Source organism: Epinephelus lanceolatus, chromosome 17 (assembly GCF_041903045.1).
Source record: "Epinephelus lanceolatus isolate andai-2023 chromosome 17, ASM4190304v1, whole genome shotgun sequence".
Lineage (NCBI taxonomy): Eukaryota > Metazoa > Chordata > Actinopteri > Perciformes > Serranidae > Epinephelus > Epinephelus lanceolatus.
Genome location: NC_135750.1, coordinates 37,774,840 through 37,793,778, shown reverse-complemented (window position 1 = coordinate 37,793,778; position 18,939 = coordinate 37,774,840). Strand labels below are relative to the sequence as shown.

The following is an 18,939-nucleotide window of genomic DNA, read 5'->3' as shown; positions in this document are numbered from 1 at the left end:
ATATGTAAAACAGAATCAAGCCCATGTGAGGCTTTCTAAATCCATAAACTCAGTAGTTTAACACCTGGGCATTATGGGACATTCGCATAACTTGATCAAGCAGTCAGTCAGTGGGTCAGTGAGTGAGCTAACAATGGTCCTGAGCATAAATGTGTTTGTAACCATGGCAACGATGATGCTGAGTGACAGACCTGTCATTCTGTGACATTCTCCGCTATGTCTCGTGAAACTCCTTTGGTTAATAATTTTCATGTCATTCCCAGCATGTGAAAACATAATTTATGCAGTTGAGTACAAATTGAGAACAAAATAAAGGACAAATTGCAACCCGTATTGAATCAGCAAGGGACAGTACTTTTATTTTTCAATATGGGATGATCCCGTATTATACGGTCGGGTGGCAACCCTAGCCCTGGTTAACACAAACTGAAGAGACTTTCACATTTTGTACTACGGCATAAAATACATCAGTAAACACCCCGCTCTTAAATTTTGAAGCTTTTATGTGTCTTAAAAAAGGTGGTTACTAACAAGTGGCTAAATGAGATTACAGAAGTTTATGACGCCGAACAAGGCTTAACAGCTGTGCTGTGGTAGCGATCTTAAGTCATGCCAACTTGGTGTAGTTAGCTTAGCCTAATATTAGCTTTTTACTTCTGGTAAATGCATTCGGGCTTTAAAGTTAATAAAAATGTTTGTATGTGAAAATTATCTTGCTGGGCAAACATTAAGTATGATAAACATTTGTTTGCCACAGAATTTTTTTCTGCAATAATCTAAAATCCAATGAAAAAATCCCAAACCCTTTTCTAAAAGGATGCTAACTTCTGCATCGGCCTACAGAAAAACATCATCCTTGGAGCACTCTGTAATGCCACAAAATAAATAAATCTGGCTGATAGAGTGCATGTGGTGCAATACAGAATGCTTGATGCAGAAAAAATATAGCTTTTGAGTTTTTTTTCCTTCAAGAGAAAAAATAGCTTGCAACTGAAATGTTATATTATATTGAAAGCAGCTAAGGTACCCAGAAACTACTAGTTTAACTACATAATCATGCTGTGATAAGTTTGGACTTAAAGAATAGAGTGACTGTCATTAAAGGTTCTGGTTGTATAATTTAGGGGAATCTATTGGCAAAAATGGAAAACAATATCCATAATTAAGTTTTCATTAGTGTATAATCACCTGAAACTAAGAATTGTTGTGTTTTGTTTATAATGACCTGTTTATATCTACACAGGAAGCAGGTCTTCTTCCACAGAGCCCAGAATGGACAAACCAAACAAAGCTCTAGAGGGGGCCCCTCACATTTTTATGTTGAAGGCCAGTGTAGGTTCAGGCTTGGACAGGCAGAGGTGAGGGGAGGGGTATTCAGTTGGTTGCAATCTGCAATCTCGCCTCTGGATGCCACTAAATCCTTCACACTGCTCTTTCACTTATTCGAACATTTACACTCACTGGTCTTTGTCCAAAACGCAGAAGGAGTCCAGGAAGGGAAAATTGGCAGCGATGCTCTCAAAATCCTCTTGAGAAATATAGCCATCACGATCATGGTCATAATTCCTGAACACAGACTGCCCAATGACAAGAAACAAATTACACAAACACACCTCTACATCTGTCCAACCAGCAGCAGTTTCAGCATTCTAAATTTGAAAAGAGATGATGTCTACTCACATCCACCACCTTCCTGATGTGTTTATTGACCACAGAGGGGTCTGGTTTAGTGGTGACACCAGAAGCCCAGTCCAGTGGGGCCAGGGGCTTGTTGGGAGTCGTTGGAGAGGTAGGCTTTGAAGAAGGATACAGTCCAGGGACACAGGACTTAGTTCAGCAAATAATAATGTTATATCCTGGGTACAAATTTCCAATTCTCCCAGTAGTTCCACAGGAGCAAAAAATGATAACAAAGTACAAACATTTGTGCAAATGCGTCTTTAACATTTCTGAAAAAGTATCAAGTTTTCAAGTTTTTCAAACTGTACACACTCAGCATGGACAAACCTGAACACAAAAGACAACCCATTTCAGCTGAGACTTACCAATGATTTGGGGTTACGTGGTTCCCTCAGCAGTGACAGCTCATAAATCTCATCTTCTGTGTAATACAGGTCTAAAGATAGCTGAAATTACAAAATGTTTTGGATGGAATTAGATTTAGATTATATTCAAAAATCAATTAATATATTGAGACCAACATAGCAAGCTTTCATTGGACCAAATATTTGTGATGAATCACACCCCACTCATCTCCATTAAGTCATCTCCCACTGACCAGTTTCCAATCTGCTGTTTCTCCCCAATATTTTTGGAAGAAACAATGAACGATGATAACTAGCCAACTGGCTAACCAACCAGACATCGTGTTGATGGACAAACAACAGAAGGAGGCACTGGTGATAGATGTAGCAATCCTGAGCGACAGCAACAAATAGAAGAATAAACACGAGAAGCTAGAAAAATACCAAGGGCTGAGAGAGGAGCTAGAAAAGATGTGAGGAGTAAAGGCAACAGTGGTGCCAGTGGTAATTGGAGCACTGGGGGCTGTGACCCCCAGACTGGAAGAGTGGCTCCAGCAGATTCCAGTTACAACATCTGAGGTCTCTGTCCAGAAAAGTGCAATTCTAGGGACAGCTAAGATACTGCACAGAACCCTCAAACTCCCAGGCCTCTGGTAGAGGACCTAAGCTTGAAGCTGCAGAGCATCTCAATGTCATACAGTACAATACATATGTTGAGAGATGATGGGGCAACTGTTATGACTGGTCAAACGCTTCTTTTCTCTTCTACAAAAGCTTTGTGTTTATATCTGAGTCTTATGTTCATGCAATGAGAATTATGAAAGCTAAGTGATATGAGAGCCTGTTGACAAATAGCTTGTCGTACTATTCCAGATAGACTGTCTCCTTTTATCTGTGCCCTTGAAGAAATAGATGAAGAAAAGATAAGTGGTAGGTCAGTTAAATCACAAGGCCTGCTAGCTTAAATGGACCTGCAGCAAACAGGACTTTTGGTCACACTGACTGAGCTTTTTTATGAAACAAGGTGCCTCTCTGGACTGTTGTCCAGTCTTGAATCTCTTAGGCCCTAATCACACAGAAAGTGTTTAAGCAGCTGGAGGTAGCTCTTTGTAATTATTTTTAGTGAAAATGAAGCTTTCTGCATTTTGCATCGCTACAAGCCTAGTGTTTCTGTGCTCTAGGCACCTGGCGTTTTTGCTAAACTCTGAGATAAAAAAAAAAAAAAAAAAACTTCAACTCAGAGTGGGAAAGTGCCCCATGTAATTTCTGTGGTGGTCACAACAACACGTTTACAGTTGGTAAACAGTGGAGGAGAAAATGGTGGTAATGGTTGGTGGATACTCAGAGCTATACGACTTTACAAACCGCAGTTACCATGATCTCAATATAAAAAAAGCAGGCATGGAAGCATTCAAGTGCAGCACTTGAAACGGCCATCATGAAGGTGAAGCTCCTGAGCCAAGTGGTGGTACTCCCCTTAATCCACCCTCTTTTTTAAGGTCTCATGTACCCACACAGATTTTCGTTTCCCTGTGCGCAACAAACTATTTGCTGACAGCATCTCACCCTCAACCAGAGCTACAGCAAGTACCCTCTGCCTGTCCATTTTAGTAACTAACTACTAATTACTATATAAAAAAAAAAACTTAATGGTTATCTGGCAATTTTTTTTTTACTAGTGGCATTCAAATAAAAAAAAAAAGACAGTGTTGTGAGCCTCCCTTTTGGCAACCTGCAAACACATTCTGTGTGATCAGGGCCTTAAGCAGACTTCTTCAAGATTGCAGGGATAGAGCCTACTTTGTAGAGCTCTGGAAGGTAATACATACCATCTAAGCAATACAATACTGTCACAGAACTTGTGTCCAAAGGACAGAAAACCTGGTCGGAAACATTGAAATAGTGTGATGTCTCAACTAGGTGAGTGTTCTCAGCTGCACAAGGATAACTTTTTGATATACTATTTTACCTGGTCCTTGGTAATCTGGTCCGTAAAATCAGAGCGCTCCCTAAACCAAACAGTTAATAAATGAAGGGTATCCAAGTCTTGCTGCTGCCATGCCGCTGTTAATCAGACCACACCCACACAGTCCTACTGAAGCAGATTAGCTGAGTTTTGGGATGTATAAAGTAAAAACGAAGAATGTGTTTTTTTCTCAATACTTTAAGTTTGACTATTGCTATTGCTAAATCCATTACAATACATATTCCTACCAACTTTTTTTCCCACGTCCTTGCACATACTTAGACTCAAAGACATAATTGTGCTGAATTCATTGATAATGATTGAAACAGAAACAAAATAATATGAAAAAGAAAAAGATGCCAAGTTGTGTGGTAAAGTGCTATCCTTTTATCTGGTTTGTACACTTTGGTTAATTCCTTGTATGTGAACACTTACTTGGCCAGTGACACTTCTTAGTTTTAGAACAATCTGTCCCTTAAATCTTTTGGCTTTAAGCTACTATATGTGGAGTGATAATCGCTCACCGTTAACAGGTAGATGAGGTCCATGTTGGGCTCCACTTGGGCCACTGCACTCTGCAATGACACCAACTCGTTGAAGGTCAGGTAGAGCTGATGCATCTTCACCAGGTTCACCTTATTACTGTCATGAACCCAGTCAGGAAAGACTACATGCACTGCGATCAGGTCCTTAAGGTGCACGCCGAGGATGGGGATTTTAAAGCCCTGGCATTCATTGAAGGCCTTTCGGTAGCAGGAATAGTTGTTGTTGGAAGAGACCAGCTCTGTCATCTCACTCCAGATCTGTGGCGGGGAGTGGGGAATGTCTGGGTTAGTTACATGATCAAATGATCAACACAAAGTTAGTTGTGAGGCAAATGTTACATGCCTTGATGGTTTTACTATGGATGCAGGTGTGCAGTTGTGTTCCCTATAAGTCAGAAGTGGTTTGATAGTTTTCTTAAACCACAGCCTCTTGGAATACTCAGGTAAATCAACAACAGCTGCCTTCTCTGTGGAGGTAGTGAGGTAAAGAGTTAGGGCTGGGACACATGTCACATCTTTTATCACCTGGAAAATGTGAGGTAAGGTGCTGGATGCTACTCTTGTGCCTTCTTTGTGCCAACTTTCACAACATGTTCTCACTCTGACACCGTGATATTAACGTTTGGTCGTGGACTTTCCACATTGAGAAATGACATGCAAGGTACCCTGGGTGTGTTGGTTGTTGACATTCTGAAACACTGTGTCTTCTGCCTGTCACATGCATTGTCTGATTTCAAAACACATTTCTGTTTGCGTATGGTCTCTTATGTTGGTACAACACTGCAAATTGACGTTTTTTTCTTTCAACAACAAATGGTTACATGCATATGGTTACATTCTGCCAACACACACATGTGGTTAGGTTTAGGCAACAAAAGTCGCGATTGGGTTTAGAAAAATGAACAGGGTTTGGCTATACAATTTGACAGGAAGCAACCAGCCTCCTGGGTGAAAGTGAGTGGTTGTTGGACCCATCCACCACTCCTTTCACCCATCCTACTCTGACTTCCGCTGCCTTAACTTTCCTTGTTGTCCCGCCACGTTTCCTCAATGCTGCCAGGCGCTGTTTCACAACAACAGCAACTGGCCATGTATGATGCCAATGTAACAGGCTTTTTTCTTCAGTGACTGCCACCAGAAGTCACTGCCCATGTATCAAAATATTGTCTGTGCGATAGATGTAAAGCTCTGGGTAGCAATGCACGTAAACAATCAACTTCTCCTCTGTATTTACGATTGACTGATATTTACAGAAGAAAGGAAAGGTATCTGCCAACTGTGACTGGTTGTTCCTCATCACATGACATGCGGTGTGTGCCTTGCTGTGTTCCAGAAGCTGAACTTTGTTTATCTCTGGCCACAGCGCTTGGAAATGCTTGCATACTGCAACAGCATCACTCTCAATTTTGTGCACAACCGACGCCTGTCTACATTGTGTACATTTATATGCACGTCAAAATTGCACTATCATTCCGAATATGACAGTATTCTGAAATTGATGTGGGTTATGTAAACAACTTATTTCATTTAGATTTACAGAATTAGGCATTTTCCCGAATGTAGGATTTTCCGGTTAAAACGTGGGATATGCCAGTATTATTAGGGTTTTAGTAGCTTTATTTGTACATGTCTACAGCACATTCAGACTATTAGTCTCAATTGTGGTTTTAACCACAGTTTGCAAAACACAGCCTATTTACATTTTTACAGTCGGCTCTGTGTGTTGTCATGGAGACGCTGTACACAAACCAACTCACCAACAGTTTGCGAGGCTAAGTAGGGATGCATGTTCCAAAGAAAAGCCCACATTTCTGGTTAGAAGGAGAAACGCACCTACTTTAAAACATTATGAAAGACTTGGATATCAGGAGGTTTTTTGGATATGCACAAATATCACAAAACTAACCTTTTCAAGAAGGTGGTTGAAAAAATGAAAGAGGGAGGCTGTGCCTACACTGTCTAACAAGTCCGTTACCTATAGGAAACTGATGAAGTAGACTGACAAATGGCTCCAGCGGTTCCACTTTTCCATATCTTGACATGATAAACGACATGTCAGAGCATGTTAATCGGAGTGTGCTGGGCTATATATAAACAGGAAATATTCATTTCCGTTACACATGTTAACAGCTTAGTAGGAATTTTGTCTTTTTCAGAATAAGGGCAAAAAACAGCAATATTTTCTGCATGTAGTCAATGACAACACTGAATTTGAGGATGCAATAAACACAGCATGCATTCAGGCCCTTAGGCCACTTATCACATTTATAGATACATGAGTGTCAAAATTGACACCAGGATACATCAAGACTTGGAATTAGCCATGGAAACCCTTGACCATTATGTCAACTTTTAATATAAAAATTGTATTAATTGTAATTTTAGAAAAGTCTGAGGATTTTTTCAATCACTTCATTAATGACTTTGGCCAGGAGCCAGCCTCTAGTGGCCATTTAAAGAACTGCAACTACAGACATTTTGACTTTTTGTGTTACAATCTAGATCTAGAATCTGACCATCTAAACCATTCAGCTGTGACATTTGTTGCTTTGTTGAGCCTTTTTACCCCTGTCATCCAGTTTTGTGATTTAAGCTATCAAATTAATAAACCAATTACAAAAACAAAGAAAACGTTGTCTGCATGTAAGGAAAATTTTAAAACAAAATGTCTAACACTATAGTAACAGCAAGCGAGCACCCAGCCAAGGGCTCAGTTATGCTCAAATGTTAGATATGGACATGGATGGAGCCTTCTGTCCATACTCTGTCATACTGTCATACGCATGTTTTCTGTAAGCTTATAGACATGGACGAAAGGGAGCAGAGCCACTGGAGATCGTGGAAGCAGTGTAGCGTAGTTCAAATGAGATAAGCCGTAGGAGACAACAAATTCTCGAATTCTCTGTCCATATGTCGCAATGTATTTAATGGCCTCACAGACCACCACTGCCTACAACACTGCCTGTGTTAAAAAGTACATTATTACAACCTCCTTGATCATCGCCTCGTATGTTGTCTGACACTTTTGACTCCTCCTTCTAGAGCCATCTATTGGCTGTGTCAATGCTATCATGAAGGTCGCATGAAAGTATGAGGGCAGCTGTGCGCACAAGATCAGACTAGAGACGAAACAAAAGTACGAAACGAGTACTTTCTATCTTTCTACTTTTGAAAGAGAAGATGCACGCTTTATATTTTGAGTATAGCCAACAGCAAGTTTTATGTTATTACTGATGGTCATTCACCATACATTTTTAGATCCTTGGTGATCTCACTCCAGTCAACTGCCACCTTATTTAGGTTTTTGTAGTGAAACAAAGAGCTATAATATAGATAACTCCTCATTTCAACTTAATAAATCAATCCTTCCTTTACTGCACTTTAAAAGGGAGCGACAGCCAGGAATAAATAGATACAGGGAGTCTGGCAAAAGTTCTGCTCAAAATGACATGCCACATTGTACTGCACAGCGCTGTGCTGCCTGCAGCCAGTTAGGACATTCCAATAAAAAACAATTATATCGTTGCTGACGGTCATTCTCATCACATTCAGTTGGGACACAGTATAAGCCTGGTTGCCCTGCAAACAAATTACCACTGGATCTCCTCATATCATGTATAACCAAGCCTTGTATACAGTGGTGTGCTTATTGTAAGTTCATATGCTAGTGGAGTATGTATGTACTGAATGTGTGTGTGGATAGGCCTTTGGCTGGTATTTACTTACCTTCACAACCTCTGGAGTGAGATAAGAGTGAGTCTCCTTTAGTCGAGAAATGGAGCTGTGGCTCAGGCCCCCCACCACCGCCATCAGAGTATTGAAGTTCTGCAGCTGCAGAAGTTTCTGATGACAAAGGGTGACACATTATAATTGTAACTTTTGCTTCTCCACTTTTAATCAAATCCAAAACTTTCTGTGTATGTTTTGTTCTATTACAAAAGGTCCCAGGTTGGTGATGAGTGCAACAAACTCCTGCAGCTGATGGCCGTGTGTTAAATGATTTCATCCTTGAACCTGTATGCAGACAGTCTCTACTATAATAGGAGACATGATCACTGAGTGTGTGTCATTAGGATACCAATCCATTTCTTTCAATAATGGATTAGTGGAGTAATGGAGACACTCTTTGGCTCTCTCATAAGATGAATATGATATGCAAACAATATCTCAAAACCCACCATGAATATTAATGAGAGCTTTTCTGATGGAAGAATAATCAAATAAATAAAAAAATAAGTTCACTTGTTATAAATGGACATTAAATCAACGATGCTTACTTCATTTCAGGACTATGTTTTTATTTTTTGTTTTTGTTTTTTTAAAAGGAAAAGGCTGTTACTGATTTATCATCAAGACAGAATCAGTAAGTTCAGACAAGTTACCTCAGATAAATTATCTATATCATAAAAAAGATGTGAGATGCTCAATAACGTGATGATAAAAGGTCGTGTTATTGATTGCATTTATCACTATAAATTTATGAGTCACCTTTGATGATATGCTGCATTCAGGACTACAGTGCTCCCTCCCTTCTGTCTTACCTGAGCCACATGGATGTATTTGCTAATAACCTCTGCACGGGTCTGAGGTGTTAGTTTGCTGAGCACCATGAGCTGGACCCACTGTGAGATTCCGTTGAACAGAGCAATGGAGCGCTCCAGGGTTGGGTTGTCCACCAAGCAGCCATGGATCACATAGCTCTGGTAATCAGTGAACTGGAGACAAAAGGGTATTACAGATCAGATATCTAGCTGTCAATTCTTCAGGGGCCTACAGGGTCCCTGGGTCATTGCAGCAAACAATGAAAAGATAGAGCAAACTTCATACTGACAATTTTGCTTTTCTTGGTGGCTTAAAACCTTAATGTGTCTGAGGATGATGGCATCTTAAAAGCCATGTTATGGTCAAAATTTAAAGGCATTTATCCCTGTGGGAGCACCAATGCACTCTTTAAACTTCATTACTCTTTAATTTAATTTTTAAATGTCTTATATGTGAAGTTCATAGTTTGACTTGACAATTGTGCTGAAGGAAAGTTCATGGAGTTGGAGTGCCCATGAGTTTTTTTATATTTCTTACATAGAACTGGAAATTTGGCCTGATGATGGCTAGAAGAAGATCAAGGGCTCACACGTATTTAGATACTGAATGATATCAGTCAATTTCTGGCCATGTCTAGGAAAATGTAATAGTAGAGATGTGAAATTTCATTGGGCTTCAAAATGTTTTTAAAAGTTCAAGAAAATACATCATATTCAACTTTTAACCAAGTTGGAGAGCTGACTTAGTAATATAAGTTACACAATAGGTAACAATAATCATTTGCTACCATAAGATATCAGACCAAAGTTGTAGCAGCAAAATCCTTGAATTGCGTGTCATATTTCTCATAAATTTACATTTTAAGGAGAAGATTGTCCATTTCTTTTTTCAAATGTGATATATTGTCTTTCTTTAAATGCTTCCATGTGTCACAATGCCAGTCTCAGAAGTTTTTATTTTACTCAGTCTGCCCATCAGCCCCTGTCTTCATCCACTTTTCACTTCCCCAGGCCACTGCATTGCCATTCTCTATCCATCCACCAGACGACCTGAGACTTTCCCACCTGTCCTGTCACCTGACTCTCTCATTCACCTGCTCACGTGTTGACTCACCTGCTCATTTTCAGCCCCTGCAGTGTATCCGAACGATTTCCACTCATTCCCTGCCAGATTGTCAATGTTGTGTCATTCCTTGGTTTCTAGCCATCTGATTCCATGTAAACCTAAACCTCAACCTGAACCTATACTTTAACCCTTACCCTAAACCTGAATTTGATCCTGAACCTGAACCCATAGCTGTACCAGATCCCTTTACCCTGAAAATAATGTTAATAGATCCCCAACTTGTTCCTGTCTACCTCATTGTTTGAATTGAGGTCATTTCCCTTGTTGCCACAACCTCACCCACTAGAACAATCTGGCTTAAAAAGCATCCAGCAGATCTGTCATTTTTTGTGGACAGACTAAATGGGGTGATCTATGCAGTTTGATGCTTTCAAGTATAGTGCCAAACAACCTCCAGCAGAAGGATGCGGCTCAGTTACTGGCCCCCAGCTAGTTTTTTCCAAGCCTTTATTGGTGAAGTTGTTATGTGTTATGTCTCCAGCCTCCCAGTCTGCTTGCATTAGGTCTGCTAGCCCCCAGCCTGCACTCCAGCTTACTCGCCACCAGCCTGCCTGCGTCCAGCTTGCATCCCAGTTAGCCTTGGGATCGTTAACCTTTGGCCTGCCTACCCCTGAGCTGGCTGGTCCACTGCTTACCTATCCTGGATCCCCTTTAATGAGCCTTCAGTGAACCAGTGGAGGAGTCATTTGGACTCACCCTGCCATTCTCCTCTCCCCTGTTGAAATCCACAGAAGAAGGCATGGTCACCATGGCACCAGATGCCATCAACCTTCTTTGGTCTTTCACCTGCTCAGTGCCACAGACCCTCTGCTGTCCAGCACCACAGTCTTAGCTGCTTAGTACCACACAGCCTCTCCTGCCCATTGCTGTGACTGACAACCAGCCAGGTATTTGGTCATAAACCAGAGTACTAGACAGATTGAAATCTTGACCTCAATGATTGAGCTAGATGATAATTTAAGGGATGGAGAAAAAATTATTACAGATCCGTGGTGAATACAAATTTCTGTACCAGCTTTCAAGGCATTTCATTGAATAGTTGTGATGATATTTTACTAACAAAAAAGTTAACCTGCTGTTGACACTAGAACAAAAGAGTTGGAGGATGACCAAAGTCAGAAGAATTCATCCTCTGGTACCCCTGAATTTCTACAAAATGAAATGGCAATTAAATTATAATTCAGTCTGGACCAAAGTGTATGATGGACCGAGCAAAGGACTGACTGACTGACTGACTGACCTTTTAGCAGCGGTGCTAGCATGGCAACCAAACAAATTTTTCGACAGAAACAGCTGTTTGTAGACATACCGAAATCCTCCGTATGGACTTGAACTCTAGGAAGGTGAGATGCTCAGCCAGCTCCATAGGCTCCAGGTGGTCAAATAGCAGTGAGGCCTTGCCTTTCTTAGCCTGTTTCTTTCGCTGGGTCAACTTACGCATCCAGTCATATGATGGACTACAAGGAGATCAATTCATAAACAATAAGTACAATCAAATTTGGAAAAAGACGCAGCAATATGAATTATAAAGAACTTGTAGCTAAGAGACTAAAATCTGCAAAATCATCACTATGGTCTTTTAGTATCCTAAGTAGTTTCAGCTTTGTCTATGTAGGTTTTCAGTCCTGTTAGTTATGTGTTATGTAGCAACTGCAAAACAAGAACAACTGAGCTTTTGTATCCTTAGGGATGTTTTACCACTTATTCCTGAGGAGTTGTCATTTAGATCTTTTAGGATCAGGACCTGGATTAAGGGTCAAGAGTGGAATTAGGGTTAGTTTTACTTTAGGGTGATAACCAGGGGTAAAAGTAGTTTTAAATTCTTGCCAGTACTATTACCAAAACATTCATTGCTTCATATTGTTCACCTCTCCTCGCTTCATGCATTTTTAAAAAGCAAAGTCAAAAACCAAACAAACAAATAAAAACATTTCAATGTTGGAGTATGAAGTAGAAAGAAATTAGAAACACTTCACAACGTGTATAGTAAAATATTTGTTTTAATGTTTAGGGTGCTGGCATGTATGGAACCTTAATGAACACTTAAAACCATGCATGTCATATTTTTTCTTTTTCTCTTTTCCTCTTTACCTATTTTTCATTGTAAAAAACATTGCTCAACATCCGCAATAAACTCAATAAACGATTTAAATATTTCCTATCTAAATCATGCTGACAGTGTTTGAGCCCACCACAAGAATGTGTGGAATTTCGTTGGTTTCATTTATTGTTTGTCTTGTCCCGGTGCAAATGGCGTTTTTTGACGTCCGTGGTCCAGTTGTCGAAAAATCAAACGTTCCAGTACAATAAATCAAACGCACCCCAACCACTGTGTTTCGGAAGAGACGCGCATGCGCAGTCACGCACTGCTGAGAGTGAAATCCCTGATCGTTAGCTCACACGCAGCTTGTTCAAGCTGTTCTCTGTGTTGTTGAAATTAAACAAAATAACATGGAACATAGCAGCTTATTATGCAACTGATTTTAATTGGGATATTTTTTGATGAACTGAATGACATTTAACGGAGTGTTGCATGCACGTCTCGAAGGCTGAGCTCATAGGAGACCACCGGACTCTCTCCCAGGGGAGGGGCTGGGGGAGAGAAGGAGATATCCGCAAGGCTCCGTCCAGCATGGACCAAAACACAGCACGAACGGGTCAGAAGCAATTCAGAATGAGTTAAAAGCAATTAATAAACGGACAAAGTGGTGTTTAAAACTGCATATTGCTAGCAGATCTATTTTCTGGCCTAAAGTGCGGTCGTGACTGGTTCTGAATGTGGGCTTTAGCAGGCAGCCGCTCTCTCCTCTTCCTGGTACTGCGTACAGCCACTGAATCTTTAAGTGGTACGCAGTACCAGACCGTACCGGCTTACTTTCACCCCTGGTGATAACTAAACTGTTAGCACAACTGATATTTCATCAATATAGTTGCTTACACTGATCAGGTCAGTAGTTTCTAAATTCTGTTAGCTTTTGGTGTCTTACATGGTAGAGATGTCGAGGAGCTTGAAATGCTCCTCACAGCCAAGCTGTGAAGTTACATCTCTGAACTCCTCTGTTATCCGGATCAGACCCAAGTCCAGGTTGAACTCTGCTGGGAATGTCACAATCCAGTACCTGAACACACACACACACACACACACACAAACACACGGATTTCAGCAGCAAATACTTTGATAGTAAAAAGATGGTGACATTGTGAACTTGTGCCATAATGGAAAACGTCTAATTTTAGCTCTAAAGAACTTTCCACTGAACCAATCATTGATCCTTGTGATCTCGTCACTTGTGACCCACATTTGATGTCCTTGTATTGTGGTGGCATGGGGCAGGAACTCCCCTTGAGTTTATGTCATATTTACAACTTGGGCTTGTGGGATGTTCCCACCCTTTGCGACCTGACTCCAGAGCAGTGTTGTCCTCAATGCACAGGGTTTGAATCAAATTTAAAACAAAAGCTAAATGTTGTGAAATTTAACAATTACAGACATCTAGCAGGGTTTGTGGGGCAGGACCACAAGTCAACCTCACAACTTCTGGCATGCCATGAATACACACCTAACCCTCTCCTTGTTGGCTTCTTCTTAGCACAAACATACTGTTAATCAGCATTCACACCATCTGCACCATATATAGTACTGAAGTTGAGGCATCATGTTGCCCAAACTTCAGAGGCCATGTTCTTACTTGAGTTCTCAAACGCTCCGAATTCATGGCCTCAACCTTTTATTGTGACCCACGGCATAATGCCTGCATCTCAGACTTGTCTTATTTCTCAGATGACACTATGATATTTAATTTAGAGCAAACTAAAACTAATTAATCCAGCCATTTTACACCCGTCTTTTACTTCAATCCCCAATCCCCAATAAATGCTGTCAAGACTCAAACTACTTGCAATTCAAAAAATCCCAGAGCAAAACATCAACAGGTTCTCTCTTTTTCCAGATAATTTGTGACTTGATTCTGGTTTGACCAGCATTTCCTCTCCCCTTGTCTGGCATTCCTCCCATTCATTATTACTGACAGTCCTTCAAAATCTGAGCTGCTACATTCACCCCTTATGATGACGTCCCACAGTCATTTGGTTCTCCTGTGCATGTCACTGCTACATCTGTTCAGAACTCATAGATCTCAGATTTGCTCAATCTTGTCAAAAGGTTGTGGGGTCTGTGGTGCCTGGGCACTATAGCTTAAGCTTCTTCACAATGCAAACAGAAAGCATAAGAACTGCAGACAAGTGTGAAGCCTTACTAACCAATAATTTTCATTAATAAATAATTTAAGTTAATCATGTCGATGGTTTGGTTCTACTAGTTAATTGAAGCTTTCTAACAGAGCAATTGTGCCACTTCCAGCACTCCATAAATACCCACCTCACACATTCATGCACCTCCATCCCACCCTGTTTCTCTTTTCGTGTTTCTTTTGTTCCTTCCTCATCTGCATAAGAGGGGGTCTGTCGCACCCAGGCACTATGGCAGATTCCCTACCAACGCTTACCCCCTTCTCATTATTAGGTCCTTACTTAATCACCACAGTCCTTGCTAGTGAACACACAGGAAATGAGCATAGTAAGGACTAAATCCTATTGTGGCCTCTTATTTATATGTGTGTAACCTTGAAACTGCATGAATTGTATGCCAAACTGTAAGCTCTGGGCTAACAACAAATAAAGTGTGTTATTAACTAAGATGTCAGTTGGCTTTTCTGTTGTCTTGGCTTTAGATATCAGAGGCTGTGAAAAATGTTGTAATGAATGAATGAATGTGTATGAAGCACCTTACCTCATTAAATAACAAATCTTCAGCCTGGTTCTCTGGCAGTTGTCACCTTTGCAGTCACGGTACGTGGGGTCTAGTTAAGGAATTTTTTCAAGATTTAAGAAACTAATACACTACAATGCATGATAAATCAGTACAATTCGAGGATTAATTTGCTGCTGTGTGTGACTGACAACAGGAAGTAGCCTCTCCATTCATGCAGTCTGACAGTAGGCTATAGCTGCTACTGATGAGCAGCCTGACTGCCCTCACCCTAACCCCTTTTCAGCATTTTCTTAGCAGTCTAATTTGTCTAATGTGATGTCAAATGTCTAGTTTGACATTTATGACAGTTCTCAACTAAGATAGCATAGTAATATGTAGCAGCACCCTCATCCAAGTTATCTTAGCCCTGTCACTGAGTGCAGCCATTTTAAAAGGTATATACACTTTTGTCTTTAGACATAATCGCACAACACTTTGTATGAAGTAGTCTGTTTGAAGATACTGAGGCCTTTGCCTTAGCAAATACAGGCAACTTAGAGTCTCCAGTTGACCTTAGGTGTATTACTTGGGACTGCATAAAGAATTTGGAGCACCCAGAGAACACACACATACACAGATTTGGGGATAGCACGCAAACTCATACCGCTCATTCTATACATCAATGAAGCTTTGGCAAAAGTTCATCAAAGAAGCTCTTTAGTTCTCCTGCGTCCCTCCATGGGTAGACTTTTGCAATTTCTTCCTGCTCCGATCTTCTCTGTCCCTATCATACTCAAATTTGAGTTCTTCCCAAGAAGAAGAACAGCATCAGGTATTTCATCAAGTGCCCAAAAAGTGACAAAGCCCTCAGATTTGCACCCTCAGATTCATTGTTTTTAATGAAGATGTGCGGCAGGCGCGCTAAAAAAAAAAGAGGGATGTCGTCGCAGCTCATGTGTGCCCGAATGCTGGCTCTGAAATAAACTTCGACTTTTGGAACGCAGCATCATTTGAGGAGGAACAAACAATCACAGCCAACAAATATCTTTGCCTTCAAATATCAGTCTGTGATAAATATGAAGAAGAAGTTGGTCATTTCAGTGCAGAGGTGCCAGAGACTGGCCCTTGGACAATAGGTCTACATACAAATAGTGCCTGGAAGAAGATCAGCTCTGCACTCAGGAATTTAGGTAAATAGGCTATGATATGGTGCTTGTTGAGGTTGCTTAGCAACCTTTGATGCAACCTGCCACTGCGCTCTTGAAAACTGGCATAAAAAAGGCACAATAGTAGCACCCAGTGCCTGACCTTGTGTTTTCCAGGCAATTAACAAGGTGGCGTGTATATGGCTCCTCAGTCAGGTCATGCTATTATAAAGTGACAAAGTCATCATTGGAATTCAAACATCCGTCTTTAACACAAGACACCATTATTTCCGGTTTTCAAAAGACAGTCAACAGTAGACAGTTTTTTTTGTTTATGAATGACCACGATCCTTTCATAACTTTAGCCATGTGGTTATTATTGTAACTGTGACAACAGAGCTCCCCTGAAATTAACAAAGTAAAGGGTGTGGGAGCCCTTCTGTGCGGAGTTTGCATGTTCTCCCCGTGTCATCGTGGGTTCTCTCCGGGCACTCCGGCTTCCTCCCACAGTCCAAAGACATGCAGATTGGGGACTAGGTTAATTGATAACTCTAAATTGTCCGTAGGTGTGAATGTGAGCGTGAATGGTTGTTTGTCTCTATGTGTCAGGCCTGTGATAGTCTGGCGACCTGTCCAAGATGTACCCTGCCTCTCGCCCAATGTCAGCTGGGATAGGCTCCAGCCCCCCCGCGACCCTCAAGAGGATGAAGCGGTTAGAAGATGGATGGATGGATGGAATTATTGTAACCACAGCACTATTTTTTCTTAAGCTTGCAAACCATGAGGTTTCCCTAAAGCTACCAGTAACTAGATCCCTTTTTGTTTCATAACTTCACCAAACCTTACAGACAGAAAAGAGAAACAGATATATATTTTTATCACTGGTTAGTAAAGGCTTTTGAAGTCACTGTAAAATGATGCTGTTCTGCTAATAGGGGCATCAAACTAGAAAGGGATACACCATTCCAGAGAGCATGACAGATGATGAATTTTGTCCTACTTTTTGCTTACAATTGACACGCTGGCAAATTAGGGAAGATCTTTTTTCCCACATTTATGGGTGAATTTTTTTTTAAAAACTTCTTCCTTTCTGATCTTCTCTGCCACTTATTCTATCCTATGCTGTCGGATGATCTGGAAGAATTAACTGAAAGGTTTCATCTTTCTCATGCTGGCTTAAACCCACCACCAATGGCAAGGAATCCTGTCCTATCTCCTTTCTTCTTAGAGCTAAGCTTTTTCATCAATGAAGTCTAGTCACTTTAGTCTTTCTCTGTTGCTAACCTCAGCAAATGTTTTTGTACACTTCCACAGACCTCTCCTTATTGAGCTGTCAGTTCATAGTGTTGTTAAGGGGAGCAAAACAGTTTCTGCAACCAGTTAATTCCAATGTCACCTACAAACTATTGAGAACATAGAGAAGTGGATAGTCATCATTCTTTGCATCTCTGAGTAAATACACTGCTCAAAAAAAAAGGGAACACTTAATGGTCACAGTGTAACGCCAAGTCAGTTAACCTTCAGGGATATCAATCTGTCCATTTTGGAAGAACAAGTGATTGTGAACCAGTTTCACCTGCTTTGGTCCAAATGAAAATGACAACAGGTGCAATGGAGAGGCAAAATCAAGACAACTCCCTAAAAGGGAATGATTTTGGATGTAGTAGCCACAGACAGTTGCTCTCTCCTTATCCTTCCTGACTGATTCTTCTCTAGTTTTGCTTTTTGCTAGTGTCTTTGTCAATACTGGTATCATGAGGTGGTACCTGCAGCCCAATCAGGTTGCACAGGTAGTCCAGCTCCTCCAGGATGGCACATCAATACATTCAGTCGCAAGAAGGTTTGCTGTGTCTCCCAGCACAATGATGGTCTCAGAAGGCATATCCTTGGAGGTGTCGCACAGACCTCCATGTCATAGCCAACGGTACCCTAACTGCTGTTGGGTACTGGGATATAATCCTCAGAGCGATTGTCAGACCTTACGCTGGTGATATGGGCCCTGGGTTCCTCCTGGTGCAGGACAATGCCTGGCCTCATGGGGCCAGAGTGTGTAGGCAGTTCATGGATGACAAAGGCAATGATTCCATTGACTGGCCCTCATTCCCCTGACCTAAATCCAATTTAGCACCTATGGGACATCATGTATCGGTGCATCCAACACTGCTTAGTACTGCCACAGACTGTCCAGCAGCTTGCTGATGCCAAGATATGGGGCAGATATCAAACAGGGCACCACCCTCAGGCATCAGGAGCATGCCCAGACATTGTCGGAAGTGTATACAGGCACGCTGGGGCCATACACACTACTGAGTCACAATATGAGTTGCTGTGATAACATTCACACAACTTGGATCAGCTGGTGATTTTAATTCTTTACTTTGACTTTCGGTGTGAAATAAAAAAAATAAATCATTTTGTTCTCAGTAAATTATGCAATGTACATCAGTAAAGATTTTTAACTTCATTCATCATGGTCTGATGTGTGATTTAAGTGTTCCCTTATTTTATTTTCATTTTTTTGAGCAGTGTACAATAGTCAGTGGTATTTCAACATATTGTTAAAGCACTATGTTAATGTGCATTAGCTGAAGTTTCTTCAGGCTTTCTGCCAGATGGGATATATCATCAATAGTTTTCCCGCCAGTTCTGAGGATGTAACGTACCAGCGATGCATCAGCAGCAGGCTGCGAGGCAGCAGGTTAGACTGCAGCTCCCCATTGTCATCTGTGAAGAGAATCAAATTGAAACTTTAGGTTACAGACACTTTTCATGTGGGAAGCCTAATCTTGTTATTCTCTTGTTCTATATTTTTATTGTCAATAAATCCCATGAAAACACCCAG

General features: G+C 41.0%; 1 protein-coding gene across 5 annotated transcripts in view; it reads right to left on the bottom strand.

Annotated features, from left to right (window-relative positions):
* Nucleotides 1–18,939, bottom strand: part of rasgrp3 (RAS guanyl releasing protein 3 (calcium and DAG-regulated)) — an 80,260-nt gene that overhangs the window by 12,318 nt on the left and 49,003 nt on the right. For 4 of the 5 annotated variants that reach the window (XM_078176271.1, XM_033614045.2, XM_033614046.2 and 1 more), the window contains exons 3-12: nucleotides 18,719–18,821; nucleotides 14,992–15,054; nucleotides 13,190–13,321; nucleotides 11,512–11,659; nucleotides 9,077–9,250; nucleotides 8,262–8,378; nucleotides 4,515–4,793; nucleotides 2,046–2,126; nucleotides 1,681–1,794; nucleotides 1,462–1,577 (exon numbers count right to left, since the gene is read on the bottom strand). In XM_078176271.1, the coding sequence (XP_078032397.1) occupies nucleotides 1,462–1,577; nucleotides 1,681–1,794; nucleotides 2,046–2,126; nucleotides 4,515–4,793; nucleotides 8,262–8,378; nucleotides 9,077–9,250; nucleotides 11,512–11,659; nucleotides 13,190–13,321; nucleotides 14,992–15,054; nucleotides 18,719–18,821 (1,327 nt within the window). Of the gene's footprint in view, nucleotides 1–1,461; nucleotides 1,578–1,680; nucleotides 1,795–2,045; nucleotides 2,127–4,514; nucleotides 4,794–8,261; nucleotides 8,379–9,076; nucleotides 9,251–11,511; nucleotides 11,660–13,189; nucleotides 13,322–14,991; nucleotides 15,062–18,718; nucleotides 18,822–18,939 lie in introns of all 5 variants that reach the window. The other variant, XM_078176273.1, reaches the window with a different exon arrangement.